At 50.8% G+C, this 12,587-nt stretch overlaps 3 protein-coding genes across 3 annotated transcripts; all 3 read left to right on the top strand.

Annotated features, from left to right (window-relative positions):
• Positions 1–3,035: 3,035 nt before the first annotated feature.
• On the top strand, positions 3,036–3,347 carry FPRO_06423 (uncharacterized protein; the record flags this gene model as incomplete). Its single annotated transcript, XM_031228665.1, has 1 exon — positions 3,036–3,347. The coding sequence occupies one exon, from the start codon at positions 3,036–3,038 to the stop codon at positions 3,345–3,347; it is 312 nt and encodes a 103-aa protein (XP_031078979.1).
• A 2,933-nt stretch (positions 3,348–6,280) lies between these two features.
• On the top strand, positions 6,281–8,508 carry FPRO_06424 (uncharacterized protein; the record flags this gene model as incomplete). Its single annotated transcript, XM_031228664.1, has 2 exons — positions 6,281–6,765; positions 6,831–8,508. 2 exons carry the CDS (start codon positions 6,281–6,283, stop codon positions 8,506–8,508), a joined length of 2,163 nt encoding a protein of 720 aa, XP_031078978.1.
• Positions 8,509–9,964: 1,456 nt separating this feature from the next.
• Positions 9,965–12,361, top strand: FPRO_06425 (uncharacterized protein; the record flags this gene model as incomplete). Its single annotated transcript, XM_031228663.1, has 6 exons — positions 9,965–10,135; positions 10,181–10,605; positions 10,652–10,967; positions 11,025–11,359; positions 11,410–11,772; positions 11,827–12,361. 6 exons carry the CDS (start codon positions 9,965–9,967, stop codon positions 12,359–12,361), a joined length of 2,145 nt encoding a protein of 714 aa, XP_031078977.1.
• Positions 12,362–12,587: the final 226 nt, after the last annotated feature.

Raw genomic sequence — 12,587 nt, 5'->3', positions numbered from 1 at the left:
ATTCCAGGACAAGGCAAAACATTGAATAGCGAGGTTGGGAAGGATGAAGGGTCCAAGGCAAATTCGAGATATCTCGGCTGGCAACACATACTCGAAATCGACGAACAGAGTGGATGGATCTCGTTGCAGGTTCAGTCAAGTCGCAGTCCCTTGCTTCACCGGTCGCCCACCTCCCGGCCCGTGAGTGATATTCCCCTGCTTCTGGAGGGAGTTGTCACATGGGTGTGGTCGGAATAAGCGGACGCGGGGCTCAACTGCGTATCCCCCAAAAAGGAGTCAGCAAATGTCGTCGTCAACGACAAGTTGGTGTGCAAGCCAGCACATGGAGGTTAGGTCAAGGGTGTAAGTGTGACATCCTTTGAGACCATGTTACTCTGGTGGATAGGTCTGTCGTCAACCTGCGCCGTGCCTTGCATTTGGTGGCATTGTTGAAGACCAGGTCAGAGGCTAGGATGAGGGCTCAGACAGTAGTCTCAGGAACGATTAAGGTACCATACATATCAAGTGAGATGACTTTTTACACTGGCTGATAAGAGGGATATCGAGAGTCATTGCGCTTCACAGGCATACGCATAGTATTCGATAAATTGAAAGAGGCGCTTGTTTCCTAGCAACCAGCGGTTGGAAACAACTAAAAGGCGGTAAGCTGGTCTGTGGCTCATCCATTCCTGAGGAGCAAGCTTCTGGCGAATCCCCGTGTCCATGCTATTTCGGGAAGAGAATGTTTCGTACTTGGTGCCTGGAAGTAGCACTGAAGGTAAATCCATCCAGAAGCTCGAGGCTGGACAGACGTGGCAAACCTTCAGTATGGCTCGTCATGATATGTATGAGCCAGGCGGCATTGAGTTGAAGAAAGACCCTCAATGTTGATCCTCAACGCCAAGTGGAGCTGTCAAGGCGACGAGGCGCAAACGGCGGCTGCTTTAGAGGCGGCTGGTTGCGTAGTTTTAGTGTATATGCAGGTCAATTCTCGCATCTCTATCGTGATCCTTGGTAATTACCGATGCGAGAAAACGGTATTAAGCGATGGGAGAGAACTCAACTCAAGGGCGAGGTGTGCATCTGCTGGGTTGCCTGTCCAATTTTAGACCTTCCCCAGGTACCCGAAAACACTGAGACAAGCAATACCCCCATTCAAGATCTGGAGGCTGAAAGAGGACAACGAAGAAAAAGAGGCTGGAAGTCTAATGGTCACCGCTAGTTGACTGGATTGCCACCAAGAACCAAGGTACCGATGGAATTCGAGAACGGGCATCTCTTCAAACGCTGGTCCCAGAAGCTTTGCTAAATGTCCGATTTCGAGTGCTTGGCGTTGTGGGCATGGTTATCATCCTCATTTCTCAAAAGCCAAACGAACAAAGAGAGCATTAGAGAAGTTCAAGGGATACAGTAGCGCTGCTGCATCTGAGCCAATTAAAGGATGAAAACGGACAGACAGCGGCTGACAGGGTTTCTTAGATCATCGGGATGTGTCGATAGCATCCAAGGGAACCCTGAATCATGCAGGACAGCAATAGTGGGCTGCAACAATAATCGTAAGCAGTCGAATCAAATGTGACCTGCCTACACAATAACGATATCGAGTTTGGTGGTGGATAGTGCTAGAAGATGTCTCGATTATTTTCCACCGTCAAGTGCTCATCTTTTTTTGGCCGGCGACATCCCACCTGCTTGCTTATCTCTTATCGATAGACGGTCACACGGCGCACTGATGACGGGAAGGAGGGGGACGTGCATGAGCGATAGACAGAGGGGGTGGGGTAGTTACCGTCTCTAGCTTTAGCTCCGGTCTAAGGTACAGTACTTTATGTAAGGTAAGGTAGGTAGGTAGTACTTAGTGGAGGGGCGAGGGGTTCAACAACGATGAGACGGGAAGGAGGGGTCGAGTATTCGAGGCAGTGGAGGCTACCTTAGGTTAGGTGGCTCCGGGGAGCAACAAGACTTCTCGACAATGCCAAAGTTCACTGGTCTTAAGATCTGGAAGATACCTGAACTGAGGTACCTCAAGTCTTTTCATCGCCAAAAGCAGAGGCTCTGAGTTTTTCTTTCACGTCCAGTCCCCTTATATTAGCGTTGTACGTCCTGCAAGGTACTTACTTTCAGTTGAGTGTGAAGGTTCTGTCCGTACCTCTGCTTCTTAGCGGCTCCATCCAAGGAGAGAGCCTGTAGGTCACAGCTAAAATTGACAACTCAGATCAGAAGCACAGCAAAAAAGGCGCGAAACGAAACGAAGGAACCAAACAATCACGGAACTGGCCGCCTCGGAAAAAGAGAGCCTTCATGGCTGGAAGACACACAGTATCCATCTCAAGGACCCTTCATGGGATACGCCAACTAACCACCAAGGACTCTAGAAACCTTCTTTAAGTTGAGGCCTAAAGCCAATTTCAACCAGCCGTCCTATCGCCGACGTCTTCCAAGCCTCAAGATTACAGTAGATCGAGGCGAGAGAGACGAAGTCGATCATTGACCGTACATATGGCATTCCGGGATTCATGGATCATGCAAGTTCCATGGCACAGCAGCGTCTTGTCGCTGCTACACGGAGAGTATGGGAAGATGCTTGCAAGATCACAGATCATCGTTCATCGGTGGACGACTAGAATCCTTCCATTCGCACATCAGGTGAGCATCTTGTGAGCCTCGAATTGTAAATGCATTCCTTTCAAGCTGCATGCGCAACGTCCAGCCAGAGCTTGCAGAAACGCAAATGTGAGCCATGTTACTCTCTCCGCACGCCTTGGCTCTGCGTCGTGCGCCTCATTTATGCGAAGAATTGGCGTGCGAGACAGAACCTTGAACTCGTCGGACAGATTCTGTTGCATCGGCTTCTACACAGTCGATTAGAGCCAGATCCGATATTGATGCGATGCTTCATTGCTGTGCTCCAGCCTCCTGAAGGGTTCATGTGGCCAGTAGAGCTTGGACGACTGATCGTTCTTGGCTATGGGATGAATGAAGTACCTGGTTCTTGACCACGCACGATCCACCAGGCACGCTAGATCCATCCGCAAACATACACCGCCGTGAGATGCATGCAGGCAAACACTTTGGAGGCACCTGCTGTTGGGCCTGCATTGAGAGAACCAGTGTGCTGGCAATCGACCCTCAGTGCGTCATACGAGGTCAGCATTGAGTTTGTCCTGACTTGTACGGCATCTTCGGAATCAGTGGCCAACCTCTTCCTCACGCTGCGAACTATCAAATGCCAGCTCGAACTCCACAACGACCGTTACCTGCTACCGACATACACCCATGCGTATTCTGATTTGCGACATTTCACGTCATTGCTTGCGCCCAACGGCGCCAGTGCGATGTATGGATCTCGTGGACCTGTCGAGTGGTAGACCTTTCATACTGGAGCCATCAAAGCGACAGTGCCTTCCAATTTATCAGACCGCGATATTGGAAGCGAATAACGACGCAGCAAAGACATGTTCATCATCGGGACAGATGGGCTTTAATTGAAAGGGTTGCATTGTGCTTTGATATAGCTTGACTCCCCGCACGATGTTCATCATCGACCTGAATCTCAAGCCCACCGACCTACGGGATCCAGGCACCATTGTTCATTCCCCTGCTCACCTATATAAAGCTGAGAAAAAGTGACTGTGTGTTAACGTTAGGCACGCGGGGAGGGGTCTGTATCAGATTACATCGAATGGGTAAGCCGGCTGCATCCAGATGACCTGCACTGACTGGGTGACGATGAACAATCCATTATTGCCTCCCAGTCTGCTCGGTGTCGCTTAATTGAATCATGCTTTCGAGGTATGCCGCTACAAGCATGTCTATGGCAACTGAGAATAAGATTTGGGCAAACTCCGTCTGAACAGTGGTGGAAGCCGGAATCGTGTTTGTCGTTGTAACAAATTTGTGGACTTGCACGGAGCAAGTTCAACGCCAAGCCCCCGACACGGCCCCTTGCGGCTGGTCGGCCAGGGACGGCTTCATTTCGAGTCAAGCAAGCACAGGTTTTTGGTTCAACATGCAACTGGCGCGAGGTTTATTTTTACCATCGCACAGCTGCGGTTTTGGGGTCCCTGTGGGTGAAAATCATCAAAGCGCTGTCTCCAACCCTCATTGACATGGGCCCTTGATCCATCCAAGGCTGAGGACCCAACCCCTCGCACGCATGCTGGCTCCTTCTGGGTTGACGATATTATCGCGAATCCTGTAAGTTGGGTTTGTACCCTAATCCAGAGCATGAGCAGGACTGGCTCACCCACAGGCTTTGACAATGTGCTTATACTCATGCTTGAAGATACGTTGAGGATTCGATTCACCTGTATTAGGAAAGTTTTGTAAGACATGATTACCTAGGAAGGTATACATCTGAAGCGGTCGAGAAACACGCACCTAGAGGCTAGGTGCTTTTCAGCGACCTTATCATCCTTGGACAGGCTGGTCAACTGTCAGCTTGCTTTACCACTAGCTTGCAGCTCGTTGGTTGATCAAGCTGCAGCGCTTGCAGGGTTATACCTCGCATGGGTCACATCAGGTACATGCTGGCGCTATGTACCTGGCCCGCCCCCTGCTCAGCAGTGCAGGTGACCTGTACCTGGCGGCTCTGACTGGCATGAGTTGGTGTTCAATGTGCCCTCAAGATAGAATTATTCAGCAAGGTGTTGTGAAACGACAATCAGTCCGCATGCTGCTTGATGCCTCTGCTTGGAATTGGACCCGCGGGCCTGGATACTACGGTTAATCAAATCGTTCTGACTTGCTGCAATCCCACCCACCCACCTCGAATACAGGTTTTTTGTGCCCAACAGTCACCGCTCAGGAATACGGATAGAGTCCAAGCAGCATCTATCGACTCATCCTGCAACTGTAACCCGCTCCCCACCAAAGCCGGCGGTGCCTTGCCCTCCACTGCCAGGGTTTCCACGAGACGAGACGAGGACGAGCTGTGGTCGGTCGCAAACTGGCAAAGCGGAGAATTGTGTTGGCGCCGTTTGAACCGAGACCAGAGCTCCGCGCCCAGCGCAACTCAACATCCACGGGCATCCAGTGCCAGGCTCAGTTTGCAGCCAGATGGGGAACCCTAGAGAATTAGGTTCCTGTCGGACTTTGGACCTACAGTGATCCAGGTCAATGAGCATGACAACAGTGAGCACGACGACGTGAGGTGGCTGACCTCTAGATTGATTGGTCGGGCAACGCAACTAACAAAGACTCTGTCTTAGTGCAAGGGAACAAGAGAGTTAGGCGACTCCATCCTGCCTCCATGCATCCATCCCGGATCCGGACTCCACAGGCAATCGATTTGGGGCGGAAAAGCAACCATAGACATACATCATCGCCACGCTTGCCCCTGCGGCCCTGCCACTTTTTCTCTCTCTGCCCCTGTCTCGACTCACCAGTTTGCGACTGTCAACCTTTTTCCCCCTTCTGCGTCACGCACGTTTTAGTTCACGTTGTTGCTGCAGTCTTTGTATGCAAGCAACACACATACAATACAGTTTCGATTTTGACTTTCTCGGTTGTCCCTTGATGAATTCAAGTTGCAACCACAAAGGATCGCCCTGCAAGTGACGAATTATTCCGTCGAATGGGTTTGACTGCATCACTTTCGCAGTCGCTCAAAGAATAATTATCAACTCACCTCAGTCTGGTCTGTGCCACTCTGCGGATCTAGGCCCTGATCTTGGCTGGCTTGCATCACCACTACGCACGCCTCCCTCCCCGCCGGCATTTCCACGTACGCTCTAAGGCGGGCCCTAGTTAGCAGGTCGTGGGTACTGTAGGAGCCTGAGAACGCCTCTACTCATTCTCTTACAACACGCTCCCTGTTTCTCCATCCTCGTTGTCTCTCTTCTTGACCCCTTACATCTATCCCTCTATCCCGTTGGGATCCGCATTCTGCCTCGACTTGTACATGTTCCTTTTTGTGTGTGCGTGTCTTGTTGCATCCTGACTCCTCGGACTATTACTTCTTATCTCCATATCCCCTCATCGTCGGAAGGTTTTCGTCTTCTACAGGGTTGCCTGTGGTCGTCATCACCCGCTTCGCGATTTCTACCAAGTCGTTTGGCCGTCTTGCTGTTTTCTGTCAGTGAGATTGTCGGTGCATCCAAGTGAAAACATTGCAGTCCCGACAGCACATATAGCGGTGCATAACGATTACCCGACCGAATTCTCGTACCTGTGTGACCAGGACGTTGCACCCTCCGGGCATCTCTCTCGCCCTTTCCCGAGAGGCGGATCCGCGCAACGGTAATATCGTCACTAATATCGATAATACTGCTGCCAGTATCAATTTCGAACTTTTGTCGCCATGGCGGCCGCTTTTCGTCCAGTAAATTCCCCGCTGGCAATGACGGTCTCTCGCGAAGACGTCATGGGTTCATCGACCGTAACTCCTCGACCCAACACAGCCCCTCATACACACTCACAAATACCTGCCGACGATGGTGCGACTCCAACAAGGGCAACTTTCAACCTAGCTAGCCAGAAGCCACTGCCATCCAGTCCCTTCCCGCAAGGAATACAGATGCCTGAACAGCCACCCAAACCAAAGATGCCTCGGCGTCACGACTCACGACATTCGACTAAATCAGGAGACTCGGGCGACGTGGATATGGACGATTCCGATGGAGAGACTGGCACCATTGAGGATGGCGCTGGATCTGACGATGAAAGTGTTGGAGCAGACGGACCCAGGTCAGGCAAGAAGAAGAAGTCGCAGCGCTTTTATTGTACAGACTATCCGCCTTGTAATTTGAGTTTTACGCGGAGCGAGCATCTTGCCCGGCATATCAGGTTTGTGGTCTTCCTTTGTCGCTCGACCCGACTTGGTTTGTCGTAATGCTGATTTATATCAACAGAAAGCATACAGGAGAACGCCCATTCCAGTGTCACTGCTCTCGTCGCTTTTCAAGACTCGATAACTTGAGGCAACATGCACAGACGGTCCATGTCAACGAGAACATTCCTATGGACTCGCTAGCTGCAACTGGGTCCCGGTTTCAACGGCAGATGCGGCCCGATCGGATTCGGCAAGCCGGTAATCGAGCCAGAGCATCGACAGGTGGTAGTGCCGGCGGTCCTCAAAGGGGACATTCCAAATCGCTCTCTACCTCGAGTATCACCAGTGTCAGTTCTGTCGGTTCGGCTTACAGCGTTCAAGATGCCAGACGGCGACCGCCTCCTTTGGTGATGGCAGACCCTCGCTCGCGATTGTCTTTGGAATCTTACCGGAGTGCTATGGAGGGGTCTTACCCTCACTACCGACCTGCTTCTCCTAGTGATTTCGGAACGCCAACTTCATCTACCTTCTCAACTGGGCAGAGCAGCCCTAGATGGGGACCAGGCGTTTCTTCCCCAGCAACATCGCACTCACGATCGCACAGCATGTATACCTCTGGAAGTCGAACACCAGGCCGCCGCTTGAGTGTTCCAGGGAATCCATTTCAATCCCCCGGAGCACCAGGGGGGAGACCGATGATGTTTGGGCCTGGCCCCGCTAATGCTTCGAATGTGGGTGCTCTCCCGCCAAACAGTAACGGCATCCCTCCATCCCCAACTCCTTCATCGACTTCTCAATGGTCGCGAAGGGAGTCACTATCAGAGGGAGACTGGCGCCGAAGAACGTGGCATCCAGACAGCCGCAATATCAATGGGAACCCCAGTCAGCTAAGCTCTGTTGTGAACCAGTCATCTGTACGTCCGAACCCACCACCACCGATCGCGAACCCTTCAACCTCTCAGTCGTCCTTCCGCCTGCCCGGTATTGAGTCGTTCGACCCTCTCCCACCTGCCACTCCACCAAGGAGACAGCCTTCGCCCATGATGGTCGACCAAGAGCCTCAGATTCGAGCCTCTTATCAACCTCATCTCCCCGAAACCCCGATGCAGGACGAGAGACGAAATCTCAACTTGTACGATGCGAGCCTCCAGAGAGGCCTCAACCGCCTTGATATCAACCACAATACACCGCCTCGTGATAGTGCGGGTAGCTGGGCTTCCGAAGCAAACCAGGCTGTTCAGGCTCAAGCCGAGCACGTCCGGCTCAATCCTCCTACTGTTCGTTTCGAGGAGCGGCCTCTGGTATACCAGGGCCCCAAACCTCCTCCTACCTCAGCCCCACGATCTCTCCATCAACACACAGTTTCGGCCCCATCCATTACAACTTCGAGAGAAAATAAGCGTCGTGGATGGTATAATGGGCCCGTTTCCGTTCACAGAGACGGCCGACCTCCTCAGGAGCAGCAAGATCCACGGATGGCTCACGTGGATAGGATGGTGCACCCGAACTTTACTGGCTTCAGTGGATTTCCTATCAAAGAAGCACCGCTACACCCTCAATACCAGCAACCACCACAACAGATACCCCCGCAGAATCAGCAACATCCTCAGCACCCCCAGCAGCAACAACACCCGCATCAACAGACCCAGCAGCAACAGCAACAGCAGGGACGACCTGGCAGCAACGGCTCTTTAGGCCGCCTTGAGGCGTTAGTTGCTGTTGCAACAAGCGAAGGATCTACTGCCGCAGCATATTGAGCTGGGCTATGCCTCATCCACTCCGTCGTTCTCAGACGACAATGATTTGACGACTTATGACCTATTCCCTTGAACCAGCTTGTCTTTTCCTCTATACCTGGCAGCGGAGACGACGCACGTTGCGGGCATGATCCTTTGCATGATACACGACCATGGAATTTTCTTTATCTCTTTTGGTACAACGACATCCCTACTCTGAATTCACTTGGCTATTGGTTCAAATGGCAGCATTCAACAACATCCTACCGACATCGATATCTGATTCGAGGAACCGACATTCCTCCAACAATCTGAAACGTCTGGCCCCTGGGAGTTCGCGAGACAAGCTGAGCTTGTCAGATTTTTTCTTGCTTTTAACAGCTTTTTTATTATTACTTTTGCTGAGGGTGTCTCGGCTTCCTTCTTCGCTTGGCTAGAGCATGATCTGTAACGGTAAAGGAAGACGTCATCCGTCGGCGTGATACCCTGACTTTGTTTGCATGAAGCGACATCAGTACATGATTTGGCCGTATATGAACATCACGACCTCCTGGTACATCTTGCGGTGTTGCCAGGGTTGGATTTGTCGAACGCCGTTGCGTCATTGTTGGAATTCTTGGGGCTAGACTCAGATGGTATTGTGAGATGAGTTGGTCATATCTGACGCTTGTGTCGTGTCGTAGGGTTGGAGGATGGGTTTGAATTTGATACCCCGTGATTTGAGCGGTTTCTCAGTTCTTGTTTCTGTTGGCGTTTGTCAGGTTGTTTGGTTTAGACATGTGTCTCAGGATTCTCATGACCTTTTCATTTATCAGGGAGGGGTTGGTTTGGCAATGGAGTCGCGGCTCTGTTTACAGATTGATGATGAGGGGGCCTGGTGTTTTTCTTGACGTTATGATGATATCTATAGTTTTATACAGCGGTGAGATTGCTCAGACGTAGAGCTGAGATGTAATGCAAACTGAGTTAAAATTTGATCTTGGGGGAATCTAATGTGACCACGATTCAGAACACCCGCCGTGACATAAGGTAGATATATCGATAGACGTTGGTGCGGACATGTTTAGGGAGGATCCTTATATCCGGTGTCAGTATTACATGAGTTGAAAGGTCGATCACTACCAGGTCAGTGGCGGACTTGAATGGATCTCAATAAAGCTCACATTCATTCGCTTGTCGAAAACTCCGGGGCCAAATAGGGCAGATGTGACGTAGCATATACATCATATATAGACGGAATGTCGTCGAAGTTACAGGGCATGGAAAGGACAACAATTCGGAATACCTTGGAGCTTAGGTATTAAGTCAGAACCTCTTCATATCATGACCATAATTCGCCTCTTGATTTGCCCAACCGTGAGTCGTTAATTGTCTGCTTAGTCCTTCCAGAATGCCTGTCGCTGATCGCTGAGAGCACCAACGTCTCGCCGCACGAAACATTGTCACCCTCAGCTCCCACTCTCGTCTGCTGATAAATATGGATGATAAGCTACCCTCGTCGTCGTCTTCTGCAGGCCGTCTTCGGGCTCTTCTGCCAGGCCCAACTCGAGAAGGAGGCTCATCCAGGCCTCCACCCAAGCTGAACATACCCAAGAGAATATCCGTCAAGACTGCATGCCAGGCTTGCAGACAACGCAAAGCCAAGGTTGTAGGAGCTTCTGTGCCAAGATGGGTAGCTTACTGACTTCAATAGTGCAATGGTCAAAGGCCAAGGTGCTCTGGCTGCATCACTGCTGGCAGAGAATGTCACTATGCCAGCAGCCACTACGAAGCCGAGGTTGCAGCAATGAAACGAAAGCACGATGAACTAAAAGAAAGAATCGCTGATCATGAGAGTCTTTACTCTTCGCTCAAGACCAGAGAGCCTCATGAGACGGACGAGATACTGCGGAGAATTCGAGCCGGAAAGGAAGTCAAAGGCGTGACTGAGGACCTTCAGGGAGGAACATCACCCGCTCCGACGTCTCGGAAACAGACAAATCCTCTTCTACGAAACAATAGTGACAATACTTTAGGCAGCGCTACAACGTCCGGAAGCGCCAGCTCGCCAACATTCTCAGCAGCACGCATGAGCCTTTCCCAACCCCAACAGCAAACAAGGACCAGACTCACAGCTTTGTGAGTACACCAACAAAACCTCAAACACCTGTCTAATATTTTCCAGAAATAAACAGCCTGGCAGCCTATTTGAGAAAGCCTGGCGAGAACCTCAGCGCAGAGCCTCTGACGACTCTGCATCCATTGATCTCCAAAGGCATACACTCCCTTTTTCGCGATGGACCAACGTTATCCAAGACGACAAGCTTCTAAGCCACTTACTACTGTTGTTCTGGACGTGGGACACATCATGCAACCGTATCATCGACCGAGCTATCTTCGAAGACGACCTAAAGAACCTCAGCCCAACGACACAAGGCGTGCCCTCAGCACTGCGATTTTGCTCACCATTCCTCGTCAATGCCATTTTGGCCGTTAGTTGCGTATGTATGCTTTACCACCCCTTTCAGAGTTTCTGCAGACTAAAACCACGAATGTAGCTATATACGACGAATCCGATTACATTCAGCATACCAGATGAACTGAGCACCCGAGGAAAGATATTCGCCCAAGAAGCCATCCAGTGTCTGAAGCAGGAAGACACAATGCCTTCATTACCAGTGGCACAGGGCCTAGCGCTTATGTACGTGTATGAAGGCGCCCTAGGCAACGGAGAAACGGCGCTCGAGTTCCACAGGCTTATGCAGTCACGGTACATGGCGCTGAAACTTGATGATATTTATCGTTCTACGGATACTGCTATTGCGGGATCGAGACAGAGAGCCGAAGCACATGCGTTGTCTTGGATACAATGGGGTTTCTATGTCTGGGACTGGTAAGTAATGTGCTCGCGCCGAACCAAACTCGCTGACACATGTGCCTCAGGAAACCAATGCACGGTCTATGTCGTCGTCTCGTTATCAAGAAGCCTGCACGAGCTAAAACTTGGCAAGAAGAAAACTCGCCGGTGAATAGAACGGAGAACCCGGAGTATTGGTGGTTCTCATATCCTGTTTCCGTAGCACCCCAGCGGTCGATGAAGCGTGAGATATTCGAGGCCGAATGTAACTTTACCGAAATCACAGAGCAGGTTCTCGAGTTCCTTATCCCTTTGGAGCAGGGAGTTTCACCGTCTCGAAATGCCGGACGTGCTGCAGAGTTGTACTTTAAAATCATGGAGTGGAAGTTCTCCTTGCCTGAAGAGCTAAGGGCTGAGAATGCCGTTCTGCCCGCTGCTATACTACTACAGTAAGTCTTGTATAGGATCATGCAGAGTATTATCGGCAACTGACATGCATCTAGTCTAAGCGCGGATCTTGTAGTAATCAGCATTCTTCAACCCTTCGACCATCTTCCCAAATCCGTCTTCGGCCCCTTTGTTCCACGTCTAACATCTTACGCCCACGCAACAAACGCCATGTCAACGATCTGGCACTTCCGCGCTCTATACACGATCTACAACGAACACTGGCTCATCCAAGCATGTTCCGTCTGTGCTTTCAAAGTCCTTTTCGCCATTGAGGAGAGCCCTGTCCAACTCGAAACATTCATAAAAGCGTGCCGAGCCCTCATGGAGCTTCGAGAAGCGTTCCCTGTGGCGGAGGAAGTCATTTACTCTATTGAATCGGTGGTGAAGAACAAGAAGGTGAATCTACCTTCGTATGCGAGGGAGTATATGCCTAATGGTGCTGGAGACGGTGCTGGGGACTTGAAGGGTGTCAGGGTTAGGGATCACAGCGTTATTGTTGAGAAGGCTGGTTCGGATGGGAGTGAAGATCGGTTGACTATGACAGGCCTGCTTTCAACATTGATTCCTAGTGAAACGGGACTGTACTAGTTCATGTAGACAGGTTGCGTGTATGTATATCTAGATAGACAGGTTGGCGTTTCCAGATAGAGCGTGCAGATCTTTGTTCTTGGATATATATTGCGATACGCTATAAAGCAACGAGAATCTGGTTCGTAAGTCTCTTCACTAGACCCAAGTACTTCAAACTTCCAGCAAATGTGAATCATCCAATTTGATCTCGGCAACTCTGTCTACTTTTCTGATCTGACATTAT

Source organism: Fusarium proliferatum (assembly GCF_900067095.1).
Source record: "Fusarium proliferatum ET1 genome assembly, contig: FPRO_scaffold003, whole genome shotgun sequence".
NCBI classification, from domain to species: Eukaryota; Fungi; Ascomycota; class Sordariomycetes; order Hypocreales; family Nectriaceae; genus Fusarium; species Fusarium proliferatum.
This window is presented reverse-complemented; position numbering and strand designations above follow the sequence as displayed.